At 52.8% G+C, this 10,679-nt stretch overlaps 1 protein-coding gene across 1 annotated transcript; it reads left to right on the top strand.

The window, feature by feature from the left end:
• The first annotated feature begins 264 nt into the window (after nucleotides 1-264).
• On the top strand, nucleotides 265-7,662 carry LOC145339097 (sperm acrosome membrane-associated protein 4-like). Its single transcript, XM_080183530.1, has 3 exons — nucleotides 265-439; nucleotides 4,253-4,363; nucleotides 7,404-7,662. The coding sequence occupies exons 1-3, from the start codon at nucleotides 388-390 to the stop codon at nucleotides 7,601-7,603; spliced, it is 363 nt and encodes a 120-aa protein (XP_080039656.1). The 5' UTR covers nucleotides 265-387; the 3' UTR covers nucleotides 7,604-7,662.
• The last annotated feature ends 3,017 nt before the right edge of the window (nucleotides 7,663-10,679 follow it).

Genomic DNA, 10,679 nt, shown 5'->3' with positions numbered 1-10,679 from the left:
GGACAATTTAGCATGGCCAATCCCCCTAATCTTCACATCCTTGGAGTGTGGGAGGAAACCTCTGCAGATACGGGGAGAACGTACAAACTCCATACAGACCTTGCTGGAAACAAAGCAACCAGTATGCAAATATCTCTGGCTGCACGTGCAAGGTATTCAATATCCCAAGTTGCCAGGACTAACATGGGTCTGATACTGAAGGGGTTAAAGCCAGTTCCTCCCTCTTCCTCCTCCTTCAGCCTGTATATAATACAGGTCTTCTGCCTCAGGACATCAGAAGGAACACCAAGAAGGCTCTGGTGTGAGATAGCTGAGGAGTTTGCCCCAGTTATTTTCATTTCCCCCTGTGTGTCTAAATCTCCAGCGGAGAGGTTCAAAAATCCCAAGATGAAGTTCCTCTTTCTCCTCGGCTGCGTAGCGGTCCTCTGCGTCTCGCTGGGTAAGAGTGACTCTGTTCTATCGGTGTCGTTCTGAGTTTCTGCTCTGTTGTCAGGGTGGGATACAATGGGGTGGACAGCGGAGTGCGGAGGAAGCGAGGGGAAACTTTCCTTCCAAAATAAAAGAAAATCGGGGTCAGGTATGAGAATTAATTTGTCAGACTGCACTGGAGAGTTGTTAACTTTAGTTGTGGGATACAGTGGGATTACACTGATGTTTTAAAATAACACTGGCTGCTTCCCCCCTGCCGGATCGATTCTGTCCTGGGCCACAGCAGCTTGGGAAAGGGATATCATCGCATCGGGAATGGCCAAAGGGGTGGGGAGGGGCTTGAAAGGGTGAAACACTTTCCAACGATGAGTCTGGCATCTCTTTTGAGTTTTGAATTTATAGACTTGATCAGGTATGTTTGAAAAGCGTTTGTCATTCCAGAATTCCCGTTCCATTCTCAGAGTAAATGTGTGAGAGTGTGAGTGTGTGTGTGAGAGAGAGACAACGTGAGAGAGTGTGTGTGTGAGTGTGAGAGTGTGTGTGTGAGAGAGAATGTGAATGTGTGAGAGTGTGGGTGTGTGAGAGAGTGTGTGAGTGTGTGTGAGTGTGAGTGTGTGTGAGAGAGTGTGTGAGTGTGTGTAAGAGTGAGAGTGTGTGTGAGTGTGTGAGTGTGTGTGTGTGTGTGTGTGTGTGAGTGTGCGTGTGAGAGACAGTGAATGTGTGAGAGTGTGGGTGTGTGTGTGTGTGAGAGAGTGTGTGTGTGGGTGTGTGTGTGTGAGACAGTGAATGTGTGAGAGTGTGGGTGTGTGTGTGTGTGTGTGACAGTGAACGTGTGAGAGTTTGGGTGTGTGAGTGTGAGAGACAGTGAATGTGTGAGAGTGTGGGTGTGTGTGTGTGAGAGAGAGACAATGTGTGAGAGTGGGTGTGTGTGAGAGTGGGTGTGTGTGAGAGTGGGTGTGTGTGAGAGTGGGTGTGTGTGAGAGTGGGTGTGTGTGAGAGTGGGTGTGTGTGTGTGAGTGTGAGTGTGTGAGTGTGAGATTTCAGAGGGGGTTGAGGGGGTGAGTGAAATGGTACAGAACAGGGGGTATGGGGAGAGAAGTTGGGGGGGCTCACACACACACACACACACACACACACACACACACACTGAAAATTAGTTTGACGCATGTGAAGTTTGAAGGCGAGCAGTGTTCCTTCACTCAGAGAGGATGCCTGACATTCACTCAACCGAACGGCGGGGAGGGGGGAGAGAGAGAGGGTGGTCAGCGGTTGGGCAGTTGGTGGATAGAGGGAGATCCACTGGAACAGTCAAACCTCAGGCTGATGGGTCTGTGCTTGGGGCTTGGGACTGGGTGGTGCGGGAGGGGGCGGTGCGGGTGGGGGCGGTGCGGGTCGGGGCGGTGCGGGAGGGGGCGGTGCGGGAGGGAGCGGTGCGGGTCGGGGCGGTGCGGGAGGGGGCGGTGCGGGTCGGGGCGGTGCGGGAGGGGGCGGTGCGGGTCGGGGCGGTGCGGGAGGGGGCGGTGCGGGAGGGAGCGGTGCGGGTCGGGGCGGTGCGGGAGGGAGCGGTGCGGGTCGGGGCGGTGCGGGAGGGGGCGGTGCGGGTCGGGGCGGTGCGGGAGGGGGCGGTGCGGGTCGGGGCGGTGCGGGAGGGGGCGGTGCGGGTCGGGGCGGTGCGGGAGGGGGCGGTGCGGGTCGGGGCGGTGCGGGAGGGGGCGGTGCGGGTCGGGGCGGTGCGGGAGGGGGCGGTGCGGGTCGGGTCGGGGCGGTGCGGGTCGGGGCGGTGCGGGAGGGGGCGGTGCGGGTCGGGCCGGTGCGGGAGGGTGCGGTGCGGGTCGGGGCGGTGCGGGAGGGGGCGGTGCGGGTCGGGGCGGTGCGGGTCGGGGCGGTGCCGGAGGGGGCGGTGCGGGAGGGGGTGGTGCGGGTCGGGGCGGTGCAGGAGGGGGCGGTGCGGGAGGGGGTGGTGCGGGTCGGGGCGGTGCAGGAGGGGGTGGTGTGGGAAGGGAGGTAGAATTTGAATCAATGAGTGAGTCGCTACAGGATTCCCAACCTCTGACCTGCTCCGACAGTCACAGTATTTATATAGATCCTTCCTCGCTCAGTCTCTGCTCAATCGTAATCTCTCAGGGGTGTTGACAGTGTGGGGAGGGGGGTAATTCAGCAATGGTAAAACCAAACCCCCCACCCCCACCCCCACCCCCACCCCCACCCCATGGCTGATATTTCTCTCATCCCCATAACCCCTGATCCCCTTATTAATCAGGAACCGATCTATCTCTGTCTTAAAGACACTCAGTGACCCGGCCTCCTCTGTGGCAAAGACTTCCACACATTCCCCACTCTCGGGCTGAAGAAATTCCTCCTCATCTCTGTTTTAAATGGTCATCCCTTTAGCCTGAGGTTGTGCCCTCTCTGGTATCCGAATAGTGGAAACATCCTCTCCATGTCCACTCTACCCAGGGCCTCGCAGTCTCGTGTGCAGACAGTGACCCCAGCGGGGAATCGAACCCAAGTCCCTGGCGTTGTGAGGCAGCAGTGCTAACCACTGCTGTCAGCGCATGGACAGAGATCGCTGAGTTCCTTCCAAGTAACCTTTCAAAAAGAAAGAACCTGGCAAAAACAGGACGGTGACAAGACACAACAAAAGTCCAAACGCACAAACAAATCCTACCCGATCCCCGCCAAATCTTGCTAATAACTTCATTCCAGTCTTGCATCTCTGAACTTGACAGACGCAGTGGGTGGGATTGATGTTAGTCTGAAAGACTGTCGAGTTAGTCAATAAAATGAGGCCATCAGCTTAAAATGCTGCATTGCATATTGGCAAGCCAAGGTGAGGAAGGCTCAGAAAGTGAGCAGTAAAAAGATTTCCCGTTTGTGAAGAATTTTTTTAAAAATTGGGACACGGGTGTTGCTGACTGCCCATCCCTAGTTACCTGAGGGCAGTTGAGAGTCAGCTTACGTTAAGCTGATCTTTCACAACATCCTAGCTCTGACTGTAACACTACATTCTGCACCCTCTCCTTTCTTTCTCCCCTATATACGCTATGAACAGTATGTACTGTCCGTACAGCTCGCAAGAAACAATACTTTGCACTGTACCCTGATGCCTGTGACAATAAAGTCGGGAATGGTGAGTGACTCAGGGGGGAACCTCCAGGTGGGGGTGTTCCCCAGGTATCTGCTGCCCTTGACCTTCTAGATGGAAGTGATTGGGGGTTTGGAAGGTGCTGCCTAAGGAGCCTTGGTGAGTCGCTGCGGTGCATCTTGTAGATGGTACACACGGCTGTCACTGTGCGTGGGTGGTGGAGGGAGTGAATAGGGTATAGGGAGGATAGGGTAACAAGACCAATGACGGGAGGAGCTGGCTCTGAAGAGAAAACCCTCCAGAATCTTGGAATATTCCCAATATAACCCACTGAGATCACCAGGGCTGCAGGGGAATGGAAAATTGGTGATAAAACAGATGGAAACAGAGGCAGGAAAAAGGGCAGGATGGGGAAGAGCAAAGAGAAATAACTCACTAGAGAGTGAGTTTGTCATTTAACAAGAGGCGGCCACTTCCATTTTTGTGATGAGATTTCTGTTGTGCCATTGGTCTCTTCCTCAGCCAATGTGAGAGCAATGGGGGAGAGACTGGGTCAGGTTATAATGGAGAAGGCCCTTCAGCCCATCTATGTGGATGCACCCAATAAGAGGTGGAAGATTTGTCACTTCCCCTCATCGGGTTTTATTGCTGCTCGGGTTCAGTGGTTGTTTTCTGTGATTTATGTTTTTAAACTCTAATCCTTTTCTCCTTTCTCTCTCCCACGTTCCCAATGTACAGCTGCTTGCTTAGAATGCTACCACTGCATTCTCTCGTTCAGCAGATGCAGAAGTGGTGCCAAAAACTGCACCAAGTCGGACGAGCTTTGCTATGAACGTGTTGGGAAAGCAGGTAAGGCTGAACCAGCCCAGGAACCGCTCTGTAGAAACCGTATCTTACTGGATTCCTGAACCCTCTGCAGATTCTTAAACATGCAACTCGGAGTGGGGGGTGGGGGTCACTGTTTAAGACAGAGATGGAGAGAATTTTCTTCCCCTCAGAGGGTTGTGCATCTCTGGAACTCTCTTTGTCTAAAGGCAGTTGGACACTAAGGGGCATTTTAGCATGGCCAATCTGCCCAACCTGCACCTGTTTGGACCCTAAGAGGCAATTTAGCATGGTCAATCCATCTAACCTACACATCCTTGGACTGTGGGAGGAAACTGGAGCACCCGGAGGTAACCCATGCAGACACAGGGAGAACTTGCAAACTCCACACAGACAGTGACCCAAGTCAGGAATCGAACCCAGGTCCCTGGCGTTGTAAGGCAGCAGTGCTAACCCACTGTGTCACCGGGAATGGAACCCGGGTCCCTGGCGCTGTGAGGCAGCAGTGCTAACCCACTGTGTCACCGGGAATGGAACCCGGGTCCCTGGTGCTGTGAGGCAGCAGCGCTAACCCACTGTGTCACCGGGAATGGAACCCGGGTCCCTGGCGCTGTGAGGCAGCAGTGCTAACCCACTGTGTCACCGGGAATGGAACCCGGGTCCCTGGCGCTGTGAGGCAGCAGCGCTAACCCACTGTGTCACCGGGAATGGAACCCGGGTCCCTGGCGCTGTGAGGCAGCAGTGCTAACCCACTGTGTCACCGGGAATGGAACCCGGGTCCCTGGCGCTGTGAGGCAGCAGTGCTAACCGCTGTGCTGCTAACCAGTTATTGAATGGTGGGATAGGGTTGAGGGGCCGAGTGGCCCCACTCCTGCTGCTAATTCCTATGAGGACTTGTCCGGTTGTCATTTCTGAAATTAGCCATACAGCCCCCACCTGTGTTACCTGGCAATGTGGAAAATAGGAGCAGGTGGAGACCATTCGGCCCCTCAAGCTTGCTCCGCCATTCAAAGTGATGATGGCTGATCCTTCATCTTGACACCATATTCCTGCATTCATCACATATCCCTTGACAGCTTTAGAGTCTGGAAACCTACTTCCTTCTTAAACATAGTCAGTGACGTGGCCTCCACAACTTCCTGAGGTAGAGAATTCCACAGGTTCACCACTCTCTGAACGAATGTCAATGGTATGAACCCATTCAATGACCGTAAAGCAATTAAAAAACCCATCTGGTTCACTAATGTCCTTTAGGGAAGGAAATCTACTGTCCTTCCCTGGTCTGGCCTGCATGTGACGGTGATGTAGCTGACTCTTAAACATTCTAATTTAGGGATCAGATCAGGAACTCCGAGGTTTATTAGGAAGTTAGTGTGGACACCAAATTTCTTTGATTTTGGTATTAGTGTGAGGAGAAGCTGCTTCACTCCAAGTGTGATTCTATTAACACACCAGGCGGTTTCTATTTAGAACAAACTTTATTTATTTAGAATAATAAAAAGAATAGGCACAACTTTTACTTTTGTTTCATTCATTCGTGGGATATGGGTGTCGCTGTCTGGGCCAGCATTTATTGCCCATCCCTAGTTGCCCTTGGAGGGCAGTTGAGAGTCAACCACATTGCTGTGTCTCTGGAGTCACATGTAGGCCAGACAGGGTAAAGACGGCAGATTTCCTTCCCTAAAGGAACCAGATGGGATTTTCCGACAATGGTTTCGTGATCATCAGTAGACCCTTAATTCTAGATATATTTTATTGAATTCAAATTCCACCATCTGCGGTGGTGGGATTCGAACCCGGGTCCCAGAACATTAGCTGAGTTTCTGGATTCATAGTCCACAGATGATACCACTAGACTATCTTAATCATAACTACTTTAATCATAAGTATTAATTAAAATACTTAAACATGACAAAGTATAATTCTTAACAGCTATCCACCGCAATCGTTCCAATGTAAGCAACATCCCCAGAGACATAATATCCTCATAGACATAATTCCTACTTACAGAATCATTCACTGCAGAAGGAAGCCATTCGGCCCATCGAGTCTGCACTGACCACAATCCCACCCAGGCCCTATCCCCATAACCCCATGCATCTACCCTAGCTAGTCCCTCTGACACTCAGAGGCAATTTATCATGGCCAATCCACCTAACCCGCACATTTTCAGACTGTGGGAGGTAACTGGAGCATCTGGAGGAAACCCACACAGACACAGGGAGAAGGTACAAATTCTACATCGACAGTGACCTGCGCCGGGAATTGAACCCGGGTCCCTGGTGCTACAAGGCAGCAGTGCTAACCACTTCAGGACCAATTAGTACCAAAAGTAAATTTGCTTTTGTGGATGCTAGCTATCTAGCCTTTTAATCCTTCTGGGCTCAGAAAGACACCTGCCTTCTGACTCCCATACAGCAGTCTCCAGAGAAAGATCGAACTTCAAACAGCAGAGATAAAGACCTAGTTTCTGTTGGTCTCCAGACCTCTCTCTACAGTTCCCAAGCAACTAAGCCGAGTTTCTCTCTGAGTCTAGCACTGCCCAGTCACATGACCTTACTTGTCAATCAACCTAATGAAGCCCCACTCTGAAAAAACCCAGGGGAAAATACTAAACACTAAACCCCTGCTTTTGTCTGGCTTAACATTCCAGCAATTAAAAGAGAAAATGCTATAAAATCTCAGCAGGTCTGGCAGCATCTGTAAGGAGAGAAAAGAGCTGTCCTTTCGAGTCCAGACGACCCTTTGTCAAAGCTGAGATTTTCCAGCATTTTCTCTTTTGGCATCCGCAGCAATTTGCTTTAATTCCAGCAGTTAAGATCAATTATGCTGCTGCAGTGACAACGTGGAGCTGCCGGCTACAGACAAAGTGGCACCGATAATAGAACTGACTGCTTAAACAGAGGCTGCACAGGAAACATGACACAAAGACATTTTTGAAAGGCGCAGTAGGTCACACCTAGTTCAAGGATAATTAGAGATGGCGCCTGTAGGATTGAAAAGAAACAAGCTTGGTGGAGAGTGAAGCACTTCACCCACTTGAATGTGTTTCCTTGTTTTACAGCCGGAGTGTCAGTGTACTCCTCTGGATGCATCTCACCTTCCAGCTGCAACAAAACAGTTGAAGAAGGTTTCCAGGCCTTAAAGGTGTCCCTGTCCACCAACTGCTGCAGCCAAGACCGCTGCAATGGAAGCAGCCACGTTCAATCCTCTCTGCTGCTGATCTTTGCACTGACTTCACTGTCCTTGGCCGGGTTCCGCTAACTAAGCAGTGGCAGGGGAGTGTGTGTGTGTGTGAGTGGACTGTGTCATTCTGGGTGGGGAGGTGGTGGTGGGGTGGGGTGGGGTGGGGGGGGGGTAGTATGTGTGTGTGTATGTGGGGGGAGTTAGCAGTTGTGAAAGGAGTTGATGTGCATTTCTGGCAATGAGCTGTATACAATGATTCCCCAGTTTACGAGGACAGGGAAAATAAGAGTCCAATGTAAACGGGACATGTCCCAGGGAATGCGAATTTGAGGAGGGGAAAAGGAACACAGGAATGAAGTACGGACAGGTCCCAGGCTGGGGTCAGCTTTCCTCTTTATGGATTTCCAGCTAACCCATTTGGCTGTCTCCCTGATACAGTGACTGGTTTGCTGTTTGATATTAGTGGAGGTGTGAGCTTTGCAAGTGATTATTTTTCTCTTGTTTGTAGGGGTTTATCTTGGCACTTTAACTTTAACCCAGGTGTGCCAGCTGCGTGGCTCAGAGGGGGGGGCTCAAAGGGTAGGCGACCCCACAGGTTGGGTCACTTCACTCGGTGGTTCTGTGGGGCCACTTCAAGTGAAGGGTTTAAGACAAGCATTCAATTCACAGAAGCAGCAAGACCAGACAGTCACGTGGTACTGTTACTGGGCTCGTAAAACAGGGCAGTGCTCTGGGGACCAGCTTCAAATCCCGCCACGGCAAATGGTAAAGTCTGAAACGTAAAAAGCAGAAGCGAGAGTAGGCAGTTTGAGCCTGCTCCTCCACCCTGATCATCAAATTCAATCTCCTCCTGTCCTTTGCTCCCTTTAGCCCCAAGAGCTATATCTAATTTCTTTTTGAGCTCAATAAAACCTGGAATTAAAAGCCTGTTGATTGTTGTAAAAATCCATCTGGTTCACTAATGTCCCTTTAGGGAAGGAAATCTGCCATTCTTACCCTGGTCTGGCCTACACGTGACTCCTGAGCCACAGCAATGTGGCTGACTCTCAACTGCTTGCTGAAATGGCTGAGTGAGATACTCAGTTGCATCAGAAACCATACAGAAAGACTACAGTCCAGACTGATTGACTTCTCCAGGGTGATTAGGGGTGCCAATATCTCACAGTGAATTAATTTTAAGGGTCAATGAGTGTTCAGTGTAAACAGGGCAAGTCATGGCGGGAGAACCAACCCCAGCGCCTGGTGCATAAGGAAGTTGGAGTGGTTCATTGTCAAACCCAACTCTAGCCAGGACTCACCAATCTCGCTCGTCCCCGTCTACCAGCGAGAACGGAGAATTTGACGCTCAGCCGATTCTCCATTTGTTGCAGCGGAACTGGAGAATCTCAGCCGCGGGCGAGGTCGGAGGGTTCCTGGCAAGCTGTAAAATTGTCTGGCCGAATGAGGATTTTCTTTAACCAGCGCCAAGGTTAATTGTTGAACTGTTTGGATACGCTTACCCAGCGCAGACTGGAGCTGAATGTATCACTCTGTTCTAATAAAAAACTAACATCTTTGAAGATAAATTGTGTTTCTTTTTGGAAGTAATCTCATAGCTGTAGAATCCTGTCTGTTTTGTCCCCATATCTCCATCAGGTTATTAGCCGTCCCACAGGTTAACTCACATGACCACCTTGCTCCCTCCATACCCTCTGCTCCCCCGTGTACTCTTCCGTGCTCTCCCGCATACCCCTCCCTTCCTCCGTACCCCTCCGTTTGCCTCCCCATACCCCTCCACTCTCCCACGTACCCCTCCCTTCCCCCGTACCCCTCCGCTTGCCTCCCGCGTACCCCTCCGTTTGCCTCCCCATACCCCTCCGTTTGCCTCCCGCGTACCCCTCCGCTTGCCTCCCGCGTACCCCTCCGCTTGCCTCCCGCGTACCCCTCCGCTTGCCTCCCGCGTACCCCTCCGCTTGCCTCCCGCGTACCCCTCCGCTTGCCTCCCGCGTACCCCTCCGCTTGCCTCCCCGTACCCCTCCGCTTGCCTGCCGCGTACCCCTCCGTTTGCCTCCCCATACCCCTCCGTTTGCCTCCCGCGTACCCCTCCGCTTGCCTCCCCGTACCCCTCCGCTTGCCTCCCCGTACCCCTCCCTTCCTCCGTACCCCTCCGCTTGCCTCCCGCGTACCCCTCCGCTTGCCTCCCCGTACCCCTCCGCTTGCCTCCCGCGTACCCCTCCGCTTGCCTCCCCGTACCCCTCCGCTTGCCTCCCGCGTACCCCTCCGCTTGCCTCCCGCGTACCCCTCCGCTTGCCTGCCGCGTACCCCTCCGCTTGCCTCCCCGTACCCCTCCGCTTGCCTCCCCGTACCCCTCCGCTTGCCTCCCGCGTACCCCTCCGCTTGCCTCCCGCGTACCCCTCCGCTTGCCTCCCGCGTACCCCTCCGCTTGCCTCCCGCGTACCCCTCCGCTTGCCTCCCGCGTACCCCTCCGCTTGCCTCCCGCGTACCCCTCCGCTTGCCTCCCGCGTACCCCTCCGCTTGCCTCCCCGTACCCCTCCGCTTGCCTCCCCGTACCCCTCCACTTGCCTCCCTTCCTCCGTACCCCTCCGCTTGCCTCCCCGTACCCCTCCCTCTGTACCCCTCTGTTTGCCTCCCCATACCCCTCCGCTTGCCTCCCGTGTACCCCTCCGTTTGCCTCCCCATACCCCTCTGCTTGCCTCCCGCGTACCCCTCCGCTCTCCCGTGTACCCCTCCGCTTGCCTCCCGTGTACCCCTCCGCTCTCCCGTGTACCCCTCCGCTTGCCTCCCGTGTACCCCTCCGCTCTCCCACGTACCCCTCCATTCCCCTGCCACAAATCTTTCTCACCAGCTGGTTTTGCTTTGAGAATCTTTCTATCATTTATAGGAACAGGAGAGTGGCCATTCAGCCCACCAAGCCATTCAACAGCCAATTCTTCAAGTGTAACTTTAACTTTTGCAATCTGTATCTGTAAGTACACTTCTAAAAAAAATCTATACTTTATTTTAAATTATTTATATGAAAGATGTAACACGAAGCCAACTGGGAACCTGTTAAAGATAATGGAAATAAAGACATTTGATTTGACTTCAGTAATTACACTCCTTTGTGATCTAGTATCAGAAAGCTCCCTTAAAATACTTACTGTTGTCAGCTATA

Source organism: Carcharhinus amblyrhynchos, unplaced genomic scaffold (genome assembly GCF_965287045.1).
Source record: "Carcharhinus amblyrhynchos unplaced genomic scaffold, sCarAmb.v2.hapA chromosome_323, whole genome shotgun sequence".
NCBI lineage: Eukaryota > Metazoa > Chordata > Chondrichthyes > Carcharhiniformes > Carcharhinidae > Carcharhinus > Carcharhinus amblyrhynchos.
Note: the sequence above shows the minus strand (reverse complement) of the source record. Positions and strands in the feature narration are given on the sequence as shown.